Raw genomic sequence first — 14,636 nt, 5'->3', positions numbered from 1 at the left:
GGGGCGGAAGGGAAAGTAACAAAAAAAATAAAATAAAGTAAAATAAAATATCGGTCATTAATTGTCAAATAGTCCGTTTCCTGCCCAGGCCTAGCCTTACCGCGGGCAGGAAGGTAATCAATTAACGGCCCAGCTCTAGCCGTTCAACAATAAATAAAAACGCAACCCACAGCAGCGGCGGCGAAGGAGAAGCCGTCACCATCCTTACAAGGAGCATCCTTAGAATTACATACAAAAAACAAAGTTAAATTTTATTCTTACTCATTTGAATAAAGCACGATTCCAACCATCGTTAAAACAAGTCACAAAATGGCAACAGAACTAACACACTACACAGGAGAGTTTACATTAATTGGGTGGGAGAAGGGCGATTCCTAAAAAGGAAAACTCGTTAGGGCTGCACAGATAGAACTTAACACGCTTCCTGTTGAAAGTGTGAGGCTACTGAACCACGACCAGAGGTTACAACACAACACATGACAGCAAAGATCACCACGCACAGCCACTTCATCATCCACCCGTCATTTTGGCTGAGAAATAACGCCGTTTTTAGAAACACGTTACCTGCTGCAGGTAACACCTTACCACTTGCCAGTCCGTGTTCTCCAGCAAGGACTTGGATCAGCTCAGGAATTCACATTTCAAGGAAGATAGGCTGTTTCAGTGGAACATTTGACCAAGGTAAAACAACCCGCACAGCTCTAGCTCACGGAGCTCAGCTTGATCAGTGCACGAGGATCAGGGGTGCGGCTGTGAGAAACGCCGGTGAAAGGAGCCCCAGAGCATTTCAGGGGAGAACTTTCCGGAAGAAATGGGGCAGTGCCATCGCCATCACAGAAAGCAATGAAAAGGCAGAGAGTGTAACACCGTAACGAATTCTTGACATCATTTACCCAACCAGAACAACAGCAGAGAACTGCTGGTGTGACTGGAGGAACAGAAGGTCTCAAAGGCAGACAGTAAATAGTTGGCTTGTTTAATCTAACACAACTAAAGGCCCACTGCATAGAAAAGTACAGATCAACACTGCAAAAACAGTGAGATGGGATCACTGTGCTGCCACAGAGCAGGTGGGGCTAACCCACCCGCTAATAGCTCAGACATGTGTTAGAAATTACAAGTGCTAAATCCTCCCAGCTGTTGGGGTCACAACAAATTTCCAGCAATAGGAAAGCCTGCTCACTTTTAAAATTAAGCTGAATCCGCTGATGAAGGGCTTTACATGAGAACAGCACAAGGCAACCAGAAAGCCGCTTATATTTGTCTTCCAAGACCAGAAACGTGATGCAAACCAGACTTTGTTTTCTGCCAAATATACAGACATTTTTTTTTAACTAAAAAAACAACACAAACAACTCTAAACCAAAAAACCACAGAGCTCCACCCTGTAGTCCACAGCTTTTAAAAAAAGTGGTAAGAGTACAAAGAAACAAAAACACCACAGACATCACGGATACAGTGATAAACAAAATTTGACATTTCCCTCCTACTGAAAGCTTCAGGGAATCTACCCCAGACAACCAGTCACGTATCAGAATATAACCTGAAGTACACGACAAAACAAGCACACGCTATTTAAAGAGAAGACAGGCTTCTTCAGAAACAGTCTTGGAACATTTTTTTTCTCTCTGCAGGAATAATTCACTGAAGCTAACAGAACATTTCACATGTGGAAATGTAAGCATGAGCTTAAGTTTTGCAGGAACTCCACTGGTGACTTCCGATGAAAAGTTATTTTTACCATAAAGAGCACTTCATCCGTGCTTCTAATGCCATGCTACCATCTTTCTAAAGAGTGGTAATTATTAAAGATGAGCTCATTTTAATTCTTAATTAAATTTTAAAGGAAAGTTAACTTTTAGTCTTTGATCTACCACAAACCAGAAATCTTAAGAGCAGTTTACGGTTAATATTCCTCCCTTTAGTGACCTCTCTTCCATCTCTGTCGCAGATACCTCTGAGATGCTTTACATAATCAGAAATTATAAAAATGCTTTGCACATAGGTCAGAATTATAACCCTGAGTTTCTAAAGGTAGTACTTTGTTGCACTCATAGAAATAATACAAAAAACCTGATTTATTTCCTCATAATACAGATACATAATAAAATGCAAGAAATTAAAATATTAAAATGGTTTCTTACACAAGTATAGAGATCCCGCTTCCTTTATCACCAACATTTTTCAGTGTTTTTTTACCTCTAAGCAACTGCAAATATTTAATTCAACACTCCATTTACACAACGTATGTATATGTGCGTATACTTACATTTGAATATTGTCAATACACAACCAGGATGCAATATTTCCACGTTAAATTTTAGTAGAAAAATCACTTTTTATTCCTAGCTTTGCAGTCAGAAATAGCTGCTAATCACCACTTTGGGTCATGGACTCATTTCCGCAGTTTGCTTCAACTAAACTATCCCAGAGTCAGTCATTTTTTGGGAGCGGAGGGCATTCCTTCTTCCAGCTCTACCACACACACAGAAGATGGAGGATGCAGGCAGCGTGGAGTAACAAACAACTAGGAATTTCAGTTATGCACCAAGTTCCACTGCAAGCAAAATACAGTGATGGTCCATACTTTCACATTATTTTGACAGATATGGAGAAAGGAATCATTTTCCCACAAGACACTGAAGTTCTCTCTAATATCGGCTTCTACATTATTTGCAGTCAAGACAAAAGCGCCCACGTTTACCACATTATGTGACACTAGGTCCTCTGTTGGGTATTGCAGTTTCTCAGTAAATCAAGGCTTACTGGATTCTTCCCATTGTTTTCTCTCTGCTTCAAGTCCCAAGCTTGACCTGCCATGAACTGAGAGGAACCAAACCAGCATCAACAGTTGAAGAACCAACCACTTTCAGGAAGAGCTCCTCTGAGTTACACTAGGTTGGAAGAATAGGTGGCCACATTAATCATACTGTTCCGACTCTTTGGAAATGAGTGGCTCAGTATCTTCGGCTGCACTTGGTGCGGATTGTGGGTCCGCCACTGCCAGGCTGTGTATAGTCTCTTGCTGATGCTGCTTTGCCTTGTTATATAGCAGAACTCCAATAATCACTAGAACAGTCCCAACGGCTGAGAGGCTTGTGATTTTGTTACCAAACACAATAATACTTAGCCAGATTGACAGCGCATGCTTCACAGTACTAGCAACACTGGAAAGGAATATAAAAATTAAGGGCAAAGAAAGCTCGTATCCCATGCACAACCATGCTTTAATGTAGCAGGACCTCTCTGTTTTGCTTGCTTTTTAAACACCAACTCAGATTCCACTTTTCCTCCTGAAGCTAATGCCAATACCAAACTGCTTGTATATCAGCACTCGTATCTTTACACTCATCTTAATTTTAGAGCTAGTACAAATAATTCAACTCTGGTTTTTGTTCTCATTGCTTTCAAGTATGCAGTACAGTGTCAGCAATTCATTTCTAGCTAACGTTCTGTGAACACAGACATCCAGAAAACACTAACAGAACACTAGCAAGATAACTACCATGCGTGAGTGCGCTGCTACTATTCAGGTAACATAGCATTATAACCTGAAGAAAATCAATACCAATAACATTACAGCAAGCAGTTAAGAAATTTTGTATACGTGTAAATGTGAATATATGCTTTGACATCCTGCAACGTAGAGAAAACTAGCAACTTCAGAACGACCACGTGTGGAACAGTGACTTGTCACAAGACTGTAGCAGGGGCACCTGAAAGTATAAGGCAGCAGAAGCCTTCAGAGTTTAGGACCAGGATTAGCCCACAGGCCCTAGGGCTATTCATACTAACGACCAATTATTGAATCAGAATTGTGTAACAGCCTAACAAAGCTGCTGATAACTGACAGCGTAGGTGGAAGCTGTCTTTAGAGAACACAAGTAATTCAACAAACACAGCTTGACACGTGCCACGCTTCAGAAAAAAAAGGAATGCAGAGCTGAGTGCTCATATTTTGTACTGCGCCGAGATGTGTATAGGTATTGCCTTATCACTGAAGCAAACAGCAGCTTGAACGCTGGATCTAGGGTTTCGGTGAATCCGTTCAGTCTCATTAACCAGCTTTAAGGAATGGCTGCCAAACCTGAATAAAGTACCTCTCTGAGTAAGTGTGAGCACCTGTTCCAGAAGCTCAACCGCACGGGTCAAATGCTGTTCTCCTCCCTTAGTGAGGGAGCAAACCACAAAGTTTTGGTGATGCAGATGTGAAAAGTTTTCTTCTTAATTTTATGCATTTACATTATTTATTTCTTTGCAGAGTACCTTTATTGCCTAGTTCTCAAGCAAAAATACTGAGCAATAAAATAGTGTTCTTGATGTGAAAATATAGTTTTACCTGAAAGTCACAGGAGAAATTTTTCCCATCAAGGCATAGGCTGTAACACTTTGTAGGTGGAACAAGACACCATCTATTAAGAGAAGTATGACAACATCTTGGTTGTAGCTGAAGCTCCTTCCACTTTTCCCAATCACAGGCACATCCTAAACAACAAAAGAGAGGACTCTATAAGCAAATCTAAAAGCGATTTTCCACCCAACTCATTATAAGCAGATACAGTTTTACATTTAAACTTCAGCAAAACAAAAGCTAAAACATACAGGACATTTTCCCCCAGAAAGAACGTATTAGAACAACAGCTCTCATCTGAATGAGCTTTCCAACCTGTTCACCCTGCCTGTGAGATATTTTCTTTTTTGAACACTGATGCACAGCAATTAAATGCCATAATATGAAGGATACATACTTAACCTGATACATTATACTTACTTGAGCTCAATTTTGCTTTCAGAGTTAGTATTCCAGTACACCATGCGATTACCGGCAAAAAGTCAACAAATATTTAAGATTTGTTTTTCAGTTCTTTATTTAAAACTTTAACTGCACTTAGACAAAACTATGGTTTGATCTCAAAAATCCCGAAATAAACTCAGGCTTTCTGGGTCACTTGTCAACTCACGTCTATCTTAAATAATTTTTTTGAATTTTTTTCTTTTTTACTCCCTCCAATACCTTCCAAACATAAGAAGAAATTCATTTCAGGATGATTTAAAAAAAAAAATGCAAAAAATAAAACCTAAAAATTAGGATTAATCTTAGTTACACATTCTGCTTACAAGTCAAAAAGAAAACACATTTGTCTTAGTGAATTCAAATTACCATGAAAAATATCCAAGCTGGAATAAGCATAACCACCGCAGCAGCACTTGTGTAGAACTGAAGCTCTGGAGCTCTACAAAGGAGAAAAAAAACAATGATCAAGATGATTAAAAGCTTCCCCTTTCTTAGAGGTGAAGCAAGCTGCATCATTATTGTATTTACAGATAGCAAAAAGTTATAAAAGCCATCTATCGAGCTTTGGGGACAACAAATTCAGCAGTCATTTGCAAAGATAGCGTTTTGCTTTTTGTGTTGGCTGAGATGAACTGAAAATAAAAGGCACATGTTTTAAAGACCACAACTAGCATTTGTCTTGTGGCAAAATACACACGTATAGTTATAGGTATATTTTACCCCAAGATTTTACTCTCGGCTCACGTTTCATAGTTAAAACATCAAGAGAGTTCTGAAGTTTGTTTCTGCATGCCTAATAACACTAAGGGATGCTTTATGATTGCAGAATAAGGACTTATTTCTGTGAAAAGGTGACTCATTTTGGGTGTGCTGAGAGTTTTAGCTAATTACGGGACTCTGACCTATCGCAACGGTATCTGAGCTTAGGGGAGTTTTCCCTCCCTGATAAATAGGTTAAAGTTATCTGTAAACAGTCAGAGAGAAAAAAAAATCTTGGTGCAATGTAATCATAAATATATAGTTTCCTTATGCAGCCCAAATTCTATCTATAATCAAACCTGAAATATTTTGAATACTTACGAAAATCTGTATTTATCTCCACTGAGTAGTTTTTTGGAAAAGACATTTTGCAAACTGGAAAAAAAAAAAAAAAAAAAACACCACCATTTATTTTAGGTAGGACAAATAAATCAATCCATGAGAAAGATAGTTGTTTACCTTAGACAGGCAGATATGTTTTCTACACATCATGCAACTACAGAAAGGAGTTTGGTCTAACTCCTGTAGAGTAACAGAGTTGTGCTAATTTTTAATCTCATTAATGCTAGCAGATGTGATAGAGAAACCGTATCTTCTGTTAAAAATACATTTTTAAATATCAACATTTAAATGTAGTACATAAAAACAACTAAAAGCAACAATTTTTTTTTTCAATCAACCAATAAACAAAATTCCTTTATTCTACATGTGTAACTATCATTAAACTGTCATTATGCCTTACCAGTCCATAATATTAGTCGATAAAGCTGCCGAGAAACCTAGAATGTTGAAACTGATTTCGGTAGCTGTACATAGAGCTAGCCCGCCCATAACAGGAATGAGAGAGAGATTAACCAGCAATCCTGCAAATGAAAAGAAAAATTTAAATCTTACTTTATTACTTTACTTCCAATTACACGTATCAGAGAGCATAGTTTTTGAAAGTTTAAATTCCACCTTAAGTTATTTAGCTGAAAGAAAGAGCAACTTATTTGACTGGATTTTGAAGTACAGATGTTCTAAAGTGCGATCTCAGACAATAGCAGAGTGCTCTCAAAAACAATATGGACATATCCTCACTGATAGAAGTATCTCCCTTGGAGAAAGAAAATGGACTGATGACTGTCTTCATTTCATCTTTTTCACCAAGTGACAGAAGAAAACTATACTCTCCCTGGGAACTCTGACTGAATTACTCTTCCTCCTCTGGCTTATTTCAACCTTCTGCCATTTTGCATCACAAAGCAATCTGTACATGGCTTCTGTATTACTCCTGTGACTTACAGCTGGTAACAAGCAAAATCTCTTCAAGCAATTAGCACGCGATCGCAAGTGGAATTGCAAAGAAATTCTACCATGGACTGGAGGAAATTGTACTGTGGTAAGCCAGTTTGGTTTTTTGTTGGGTGGCTTTGTTGCTTTTTTTTTTTTTTTTTTCAGTCACAAGGTGAACACAGTGAAGAAATTCAAGAATTTTAATTTCTGAGCAGCAACCTGTCCTTATAAGAAGGAACACAAGGAACTCCAGTTATTTAAGGCTGCCATAGTATTTTCTTGACAGAAAAATAACTTGAGAGCAACAATGCCCTTCACAGCTGCATTAAAATAAATCAATTTTTAGTTATATATACTCTACTTATTGCGTTCAAATGGAATGATTCTTCCAGCTGCATTTACTAAATTTTGGTGGAATGTCTTTATCCATGGCCAACCAAGTGACAGTATCATTAAAAAAATAAAATCTGGAAAAAAAATAATCACATTTCAACAGTGAAGTACTCACCAGTGTATTCCCCTAATATCATCCGAGACATGATAACAGTAAAAATAGGTGCAGAGCTTTTAACAGTTTCTGCAAACGAAACTGCCACATTTTTCAAGCTGACAAGACCCAAGACTACTGTTGCAAATCTGTAGTAGAAGAACACATGAAATTAAGCAGAAAATAAAATAATGCTTTAAGAGCTACTCTTAGACATACAGCATAAAAAAGAATTGTGTTATAATTTCTCTAGGTTTATACATTTGAGTTGCAGTAACTAAAAATATGGACAGGTGTAGTCAGCAATCGAATTATCAAATTTTTCAGCAGCTTGACTGAACTGCGGGAACTGATCAGCTGCACACCTTTACTCCCCAGCATCTGTGAGGCGGAATGTGTTAGATCCGTTTCTTTCTGCTTTGGCTTAAACATTATTTTTATTTAGCACAACTGACGGCACCCTTAGGCAATTGTGCCATTTCTGTGGGTGCACAGTGGACTTCCAGAAAACACCCCTTAATGCACTCAAACCAAGCTTCAAATGAGAGTTTTAAGTGAAAGTTTTCAGTAGGCTCAGTTGAAAAAGTTAGTAAGTTTCTGCTGATAAACAGTAATTCACCAAGGAAATGCTATCAGTTGCAGTTACCCATTTTTAGTGTCAGTTAGGCCTGCTACATGTTTACCATACTTTAAACCATGAAATTAAACAGCAGTGTGGCACAGTTATTACGATAGGTCTACTCTGAATTAATGTGAATTCTGTTTTCCTTTATCACTTTTGCAGTGCAGAAGAAACCAAATCACGCATTCTTATTCTCTCCTAGACCACAAACAGATCCTATCCGAGCACACAGCAAATATTTACTTTTTAGAAGATAAATGTTAATAGGCTGTATCTCTTTTGGGGCAAATTGCCAGAAAAGGTGAGGCAACAAAGCAACATTATAATAAATACCAGTACAGTAAACAAACATCAGGCTCAAAAGAGAACAAGAAGGAAGTAAATGGAAAGAAAAGCGTGTTCTGAAAGAAGCTAAATGCGATGGAAAGCCAAGCTAGCCAAAAAATTGACAGCTGAAAAAAGGAATGTAGCATTCAGTAATAGGAACTAAAATCAAAATTATCCTGTGATTTTTTTTTTTGGGGGGAGGGGGGAAAGATGAATACCCCAAACTCTTTCTAATCAAGAATGAGAAGGAAGAGAGCCATGAAAATACAGCTTCAATCAGAAGAACGCAACGAAACAACCAGATAGATCACCAGGAAATATTTAACCATTTACCTCATTAATCCAACAAACAGCATTATCATGATGAAATTGGGTGGATAAGAGATGCGTGTTTTGTGTTGATACAAGCAGCATGGAACAAACATTTTTATACAGCCAATGAAGGTGGTTGAAAGCATTTGAACAGCACCTAAGGAAAGATGAAAGGAAAAAAAAAATAGAATCAGAAGATGATGGGAACATGACAAATCAAGCAACATAAGAAGATTTCTTAGACAAACTGATGTGTAGTACTTTTAGCAGTTAAAAAACATGTCAACTACTGTCTATATTTTATGAATTCTCACAAAACCCCTTTAATTCTACATCTACCAGCAGGGCAGTAGAATAAAACAAAGGTGGCATACAACTATAAAATCTGGTTGACAGATAAAATGCCCTTTGCTTCTCCCTTAAAAAAAAAAAAAATAAAATAAAAAAAGGCATAAGCAGTCCACTGGATAATAGATATCACACAAAGGCAACTTCTGCACTTGTACAGACAAACAAAACCTTAACTATTTTATTTTTTTAAAACCCACACTATCTTACAATATAGAAAGTAAAAAATTACATTTTTCTTTCTGGCTCTCAAACCTCATCTTACAGCTCCTCTATGATATCACCTTTCAGCAAGAGGAGGAAAGGACAGTATCAGAAACCCATTTACAGGCAGAGATCGCAACTCGAGAGGTCCCAGACCCAAGATCCACTCCCACATCTCCCAACTAGGTCTTTTTCAATTTAGTTGAACCATTTTGGTCCCTCATTTATATAGGAGAATCTGGTATTGTCAAATACCTTACTGGAATTGAAGTGTAAAAGAAAGGTAGGGTTACCTAGCATGCTGGGCTCTCCTTCCAGTAACGAGAGAATGTATTTGTTAAGAAAAAGAGTGCAAAAGCTGAAGAAAAACCACAAAGTGAGGTAGATGAGAGCATGAGAATTCCAGATGCCCAGGTCCGACTCAATGACTGTAGTCTCCGTGATAGTTATTTTCAGAACGTTCTCTTCTGGTACACTGTCACTCCTAGCAATTACAAATTTTTCACTCCTGTTAGCGAAGAGTGAACTCAAATTAAATAGTGATTTTCCCTTTGGCTTTTCTTCAAGAGGGGAAGGATTAGGTTCCTCCGGTGTCGGAGCACTTGTCACAGTCGACATGCTGACATCAAGAAATTAATACTTGTCCTTAATACAAACCAACATTGACTGAGCACAGAACAGCACTTTGACGGAACAAAAATATCATGTGTTTAGCTAGCCTTTCATCTCCCATGGCCTGAAAAAGTGTAGCTGGTCCTCCAAATAACATCTCGCATGAAAGTAATCTTCACATGTTTCTTCATGTGGTCTATTCCTTTTGTTCTGCCTAAGAACAAAAAAAAAAAAAAAAAGAGGAAAAAAAAGCATGTAGCTCTGAACATAACAATTTAAGTCCCTCGTGAAGCAAAGATACCACATTTCACCCGCAGTTTATGAAAGATAGAGAGTTCTGTAGCTTGTCTTTCAGACTGGATTTTGCACTCCTAATATCATGATACCAAGATTAAGCACTAAGAACTTATCTAAGGGAGATATTTTTAATTCTAAAATAGCACACACACAAAAGACTTGACATGTTTTTTAAGTTTCTTCTCCTCTAAAGCATGTCAATACAGCCTTTTCCATTATAATTAACTCTTCTTCAAGATTCTACAGCTTCTTTGATGTCAGTCTAAGGTCTTATAACAATTCAACAGAAAAATCTTCACAACCCAGGAGATCTGGGCAGGAACCTGGACCCTTAGTACTAGTTAACCTGTTATCAACTGGACTCAAAGTGAGCAATCAATAATCAAGGACTATAACTTCCAGTAATCATAAACACAGTTACCTTGGTAAATATGAGATCTAAGTGAACAAAGTAGGAAAATACATGCAGTAGCTTTCCAGAAAGACGTGCCCTCTATTTAAATACTTGTAAATAATGCAACATTACTTATTTTTGCCATGCACTACTGTTACGGCTCGCAGTTCAATATTAGTACTTACAATATTTCTTAAAGCCTTTTTAAAAGATCTGACAGAGGCATTAAATTGTTTTCAAGCAGAGCTTTCTCCTTTTACAAACTGCATGAAACGTGGCAAGTTACAGTAGAAGAGTAAAGAGAACAGCAAAACCCAGTGACCTTTATTCTTCTCAAGCCACGTAAAGCTAGTTAGCATCATAATGCTAACAGATTCAAAGTCTGTATTAAGAAAGCAATAAATTGCACCTGAGCAGCTTATCTGCAATGTTAAACCACACTACCAGATGTATTGCTTTCTATTTTGCTATCTGCCTTTTATGAGGAAAAAAAAAAAAATGGTATGAGGACCTCTTTTGCTCCTCAACAAACACACACTAGAGGAAGACAAATTTGAATTATTTGTCTCCAGAAGCACATTTGCTGGATAGATAAGACGGTGGACCTTATACTGCTAAAAAGTAATTCTTGCAGGGGAAGTTAATCGCCGGACATCTTGGAAAAGCTGTCTGAAATGAGATCATAATACTAGAGCGCATCAAGTAGCGGCAGCACAAGAAATAACCGATGGCAAGCAAAAACACAGGAGTTGTAACAGGAGCTACTGCACGTGCCCGCATCTCACTAGCATGGGAACAGGTGAATAGGATAACTAGTCATGCTTTTTTAATGTCCAGCGTGGCACCTCAAAATAAATCATAAAGAAGTACTAAAGAGTTAAGTATATTGTGCCAGTTTCAGTATCCTAAACAGAAGCTCCTTTACACTGAAATTTTCCATTCCTCATGTTCTCTGTTTCCGTTATTACAGCCATGCGCAAAGTTTCCGTCCCTATCCCCTTATCATTTTACCTGGAAATCATACTAGCAGCAAAGCGAAGCACAAGACCCTCTGACACACTCACATTAAACCATACACTTGTGTTAATCCCGTTTACAACAAAACTTTGAAGGAAGACATGCATTCTTTAAGAGAATTTGTTAAGAAAAAATGGATTCTTGACTCCTCCTCCTTTTTTGGGTCTTAAAAAACACAACCTCTATATTCAAACAGTTATCGCAACTTTGTTAATTGTGACAACTATTAATTTGTCTGTTTATACTACCCAATTAAGAAAAAAAGCAATTAAGCATAACAAAACTCCTACCCTCAGCAGCACTGCAATATCATATTTTGTATCGATGATTCCACACATGGCAGGAAGCAGAACAGCAAATAAGAACAAAACTACTCCCCTAAATTACTGACCTGCTATCTTAAATCAACCAGAAAGTCTTAAACAGGCTGAAGGAGTTCTCCATCTGGAACTAATTCAGTCTTCCTCCCTCCAGACCAACCAGCAGCTGATGTTTACCAACAGATGAAAACGTGGCAGTGGTTGGTAGACTGTTTCTCTTGGATTACACACAAACATTCAATCTTCCAGCTCAAAAGAACAAACAGTGTGCAGTGCATTTTACATTTGTCCTTGCATCTGCTCTAACTTTTAACTACTTCAGCAATAAAAATGTATTAAAGGTGGAAAAAACAGGGAGCATAAGCTTTGAGAGTCTCGAACAGATTCTGACTTACAAGAAGCAGCTAATTACCAATTCAGCAACTCCTCAATTTCTTCAGCTTTAACACATCACGCTTATAAGACTACCTGCATTCAAACTCCTTTTCCCTTTCTACTCAGAGCAGTTCAAAATTTAATCAGAAATACATTTGTTTCAAACTGAAAACAGGAGCAGAGAAAAACCTTTTCTCAGAAGACTTTTAAGAGTGGGGAGAAAAAAAAAAAGACTACATTATCTGCTTGTTCTTTTAAGCATCTATTTTTAATAATAATTTTAAAAAATATTACTCTATCCTCGGCTTTTAACAGTCATACTTGGCTTGATTACTAAATTGCTTACACTATTTTCTATTGTGTGCAAGTGGCCTCCATGAGAATAAACATGGCTTTGCTGCCAGGCAGCCTACATGAATATATAGAAATTACAGCTATCTGTTCTTTCAAAAAAAAAAAAAAAAAAAAAAAAAAAAGTTTTCCAAAGGAATGATAACATTCCACACTGAAGTCAAGTGAATAAAAGACAGAAAAAAAAAAAAAAAAAAAAAAAAAAATTTACCTTATGCAAAGTTTTACAGCAGTACAATTTTCTAACACAACTTAAAAGCAAATAAAATCAGTTTTCCTTCTCCGGTGAAGGAGGGGTCTGTGTCACATCCCCCTTCCTCCAAAACTGCAGATGTGAGTGGTGGAGGAGCTGGTGAAAACACAGTTGCAACCACTCAGCAACATTTTAACATTTAACATACATTCCTCACACCTGGCCTTCACTGAGGTTTTCTGCAACAGAGCTACAGATTAGGTGAGCGCAGCCAGCTGAGCTGTTTTCGCCCAACGCTGACACCACCTAGTCAGCTTCTTTAAAAGTAAGCATAAGGTGAGAAAATTAAGAGTTCTTTCAGAGCCATATTTGATTAAAAAAAAAACAAACTCAAAAGGCAAGACATAAAACCAACTGAGATATTAAATTGTTTTGATGAGATTATCACTGACATATGTCAAAAAATTCTCATAAAAGTATCTTGATCTTTTCTTTTTTAATGGGACACTGCACTTTTAACTCTAATTTTTAACAAATTGGCAAAAATAAAAAAGCCAACAATATAGCCAAAGTTCAACATAACCACAGTCTTCCTTTAGAACTGAAAGAATAAAATTATTTAAAGATAACTCATACAGCAACAAGAGACAAAGCAGTCACGTGAAAGAGAAAATACAGTGTCTTTTAAAAATTACATACGCTATACCAAGACATGATTTATGGTGAACATAAAGCATAGCACTTCCAGCACTACAGAGTCTGGCTTTTCTAACTATCTACTGCAACCCTGGTTAAGCACAGAGTCCTTCACGATCCTCCCACAGAGGATGCTAAGTATTTTTTTATGATTGAAATATATTAATTGGCAAGCATCTATCAGGTGCTCCAACAAATTTACTATCAAATTCTTCTGTGATCAGCTCACCTCAAAACTGATACCTTTTGGTCAGAAGCTCTAATTATTTCTTCAACAGCTAAGCAGATTCTGACAATCAGCACTACATGTATGACAGTGACAGTTTCTTTCTGCATTTATTTGCCCAAGACTGGAAGTGCTCTGGACTTTGGAATGACCGCTATCTAACAGGGAAGACAAAATGCCACTGCTACAGTTTTTCTGATTGCTTGTTAGTGCCTATATACAAAGACAGATACTTTCTTTTCACAATATCCACATAGAACTCTATGAAGTCAGCTGTACAACTCGCACAAAAAAAAAAAAAAAAAAAAGCTTAAAAATGTTGCAAGTTTTAGAGAAAGTAATCTGACAGTGAAAAAAAACAGAGGCTTGGTGTGCATATCTCTTAATCTACTATTATGCAATACAGGTCATGCAAACACAGCTTCCAACACGACGAATGCAGAATTCAGCATCCCAAGCAAGCTGTAAATATTAACACTATTTCACTAAATGATCAGGAGAGCACCCCAGATGTTTATAAAAACACAGACCGTAAATACAATCTCAGAACTATCAGCATCTCCCACACAGAGATGATGATGCTAAAAGACTGAAACAGCTCCATCTCCATCGGCGCCAGCGGAGCCCAGCCGCTGGTATTTTTTTTTTTTTTTTTTTTTGTTTTTTTCCTTCTCCCCTCCCATGAGCCGGTCAGTGCACCACAGCCAGCACCGGGGGGCTCCCGGTCAAACCGGGCTGCGGCTTCCCGCGCTGCGGCCCTCAGGGCGGAGGCCGCCCCCCGCCCCGCCGTGAAAAGAAAGAAAGAAAGGAAACGAGGGTTACAGGGGAGGCAGCTGCGGGTCCCAGCCCGTTAAAACCCCGCCAGGCGTTTCACTCAGGATCGAGCCCTCCATCGAGCCAGGCGGCAGCTACCGGGTCGCCCTCCTCTGTCGCAGCGCCTGACGCGGCCCCTCCGCCCGGGGAGAGGAGCGAGCAGGGGGAAGGCGCAGGCCGCAAGCGCGGGGGGGACGGGAGGCGGCGCGGCCC

General features: G+C 38.3%; 1 protein-coding gene across 1 annotated transcript; it reads right to left on the bottom strand.

Annotated features, from left to right (window-relative positions):
- Positions 1–225: 225 nt before the first annotated feature.
- Positions 226–14,628, bottom strand: SLC35E2B (solute carrier family 35 member E2B). Its single transcript, XM_086764755.1, has 9 exons — positions 14,433–14,628; positions 9,423–9,955; positions 8,599–8,734; positions 7,338–7,465; positions 6,297–6,417; positions 5,876–5,929; positions 5,162–5,234; positions 4,340–4,485; positions 226–3,167 (listed from the first exon to the last, which is right to left on the bottom strand). Exons 2-9 carry the CDS (start codon positions 9,745–9,747, stop codon positions 2,921–2,923), a joined length of 1,230 nt encoding a protein of 409 aa, XP_086620881.1. The 5' UTR covers positions 9,748–9,955; positions 14,433–14,628; the 3' UTR covers positions 226–2,920.
- Positions 14,629–14,636: the final 8 nt, after the last annotated feature.

This window comes from Chlamydotis macqueenii, chromosome 21 (assembly GCF_036417535.1).
Source record: "Chlamydotis macqueenii isolate bChlMac1 chromosome 21, bChlMac1.mat, whole genome shotgun sequence".
Taxonomy (NCBI): Eukaryota; Metazoa; Chordata; class Aves; order Otidiformes; family Otididae; genus Chlamydotis; species Chlamydotis macqueenii.
This window is presented reverse-complemented; position numbering and strand designations above follow the sequence as displayed.

What these genes read in the sequence shown, in the direction of transcription:
- SLC35E2B (XM_086764755.1), bottom strand. Translation starts at nt 9,747, where the DNA reads ATGTCGACTGTGACAAGTGCTCCGACACCGGAGGAACCTAATCCTTCC. An exon ending in AGGAGAGCCCAGCATGCTAG is followed by an intron (nt 8,735 to 9,422) that starts GTAACCCTACCT and finishes ATCTTTCCTTAG; the next exon opens with GTGCTGTTCAAATGCTTTCA. An exon ending in GGAGATAAATACAGATTTTC is followed by an intron (nt 5,235 to 5,875) that starts GTAAGTATTCAA and finishes TCTCCTTTGTAG; the next exon opens with AGCTCCAGAGCTTCAGTTCT.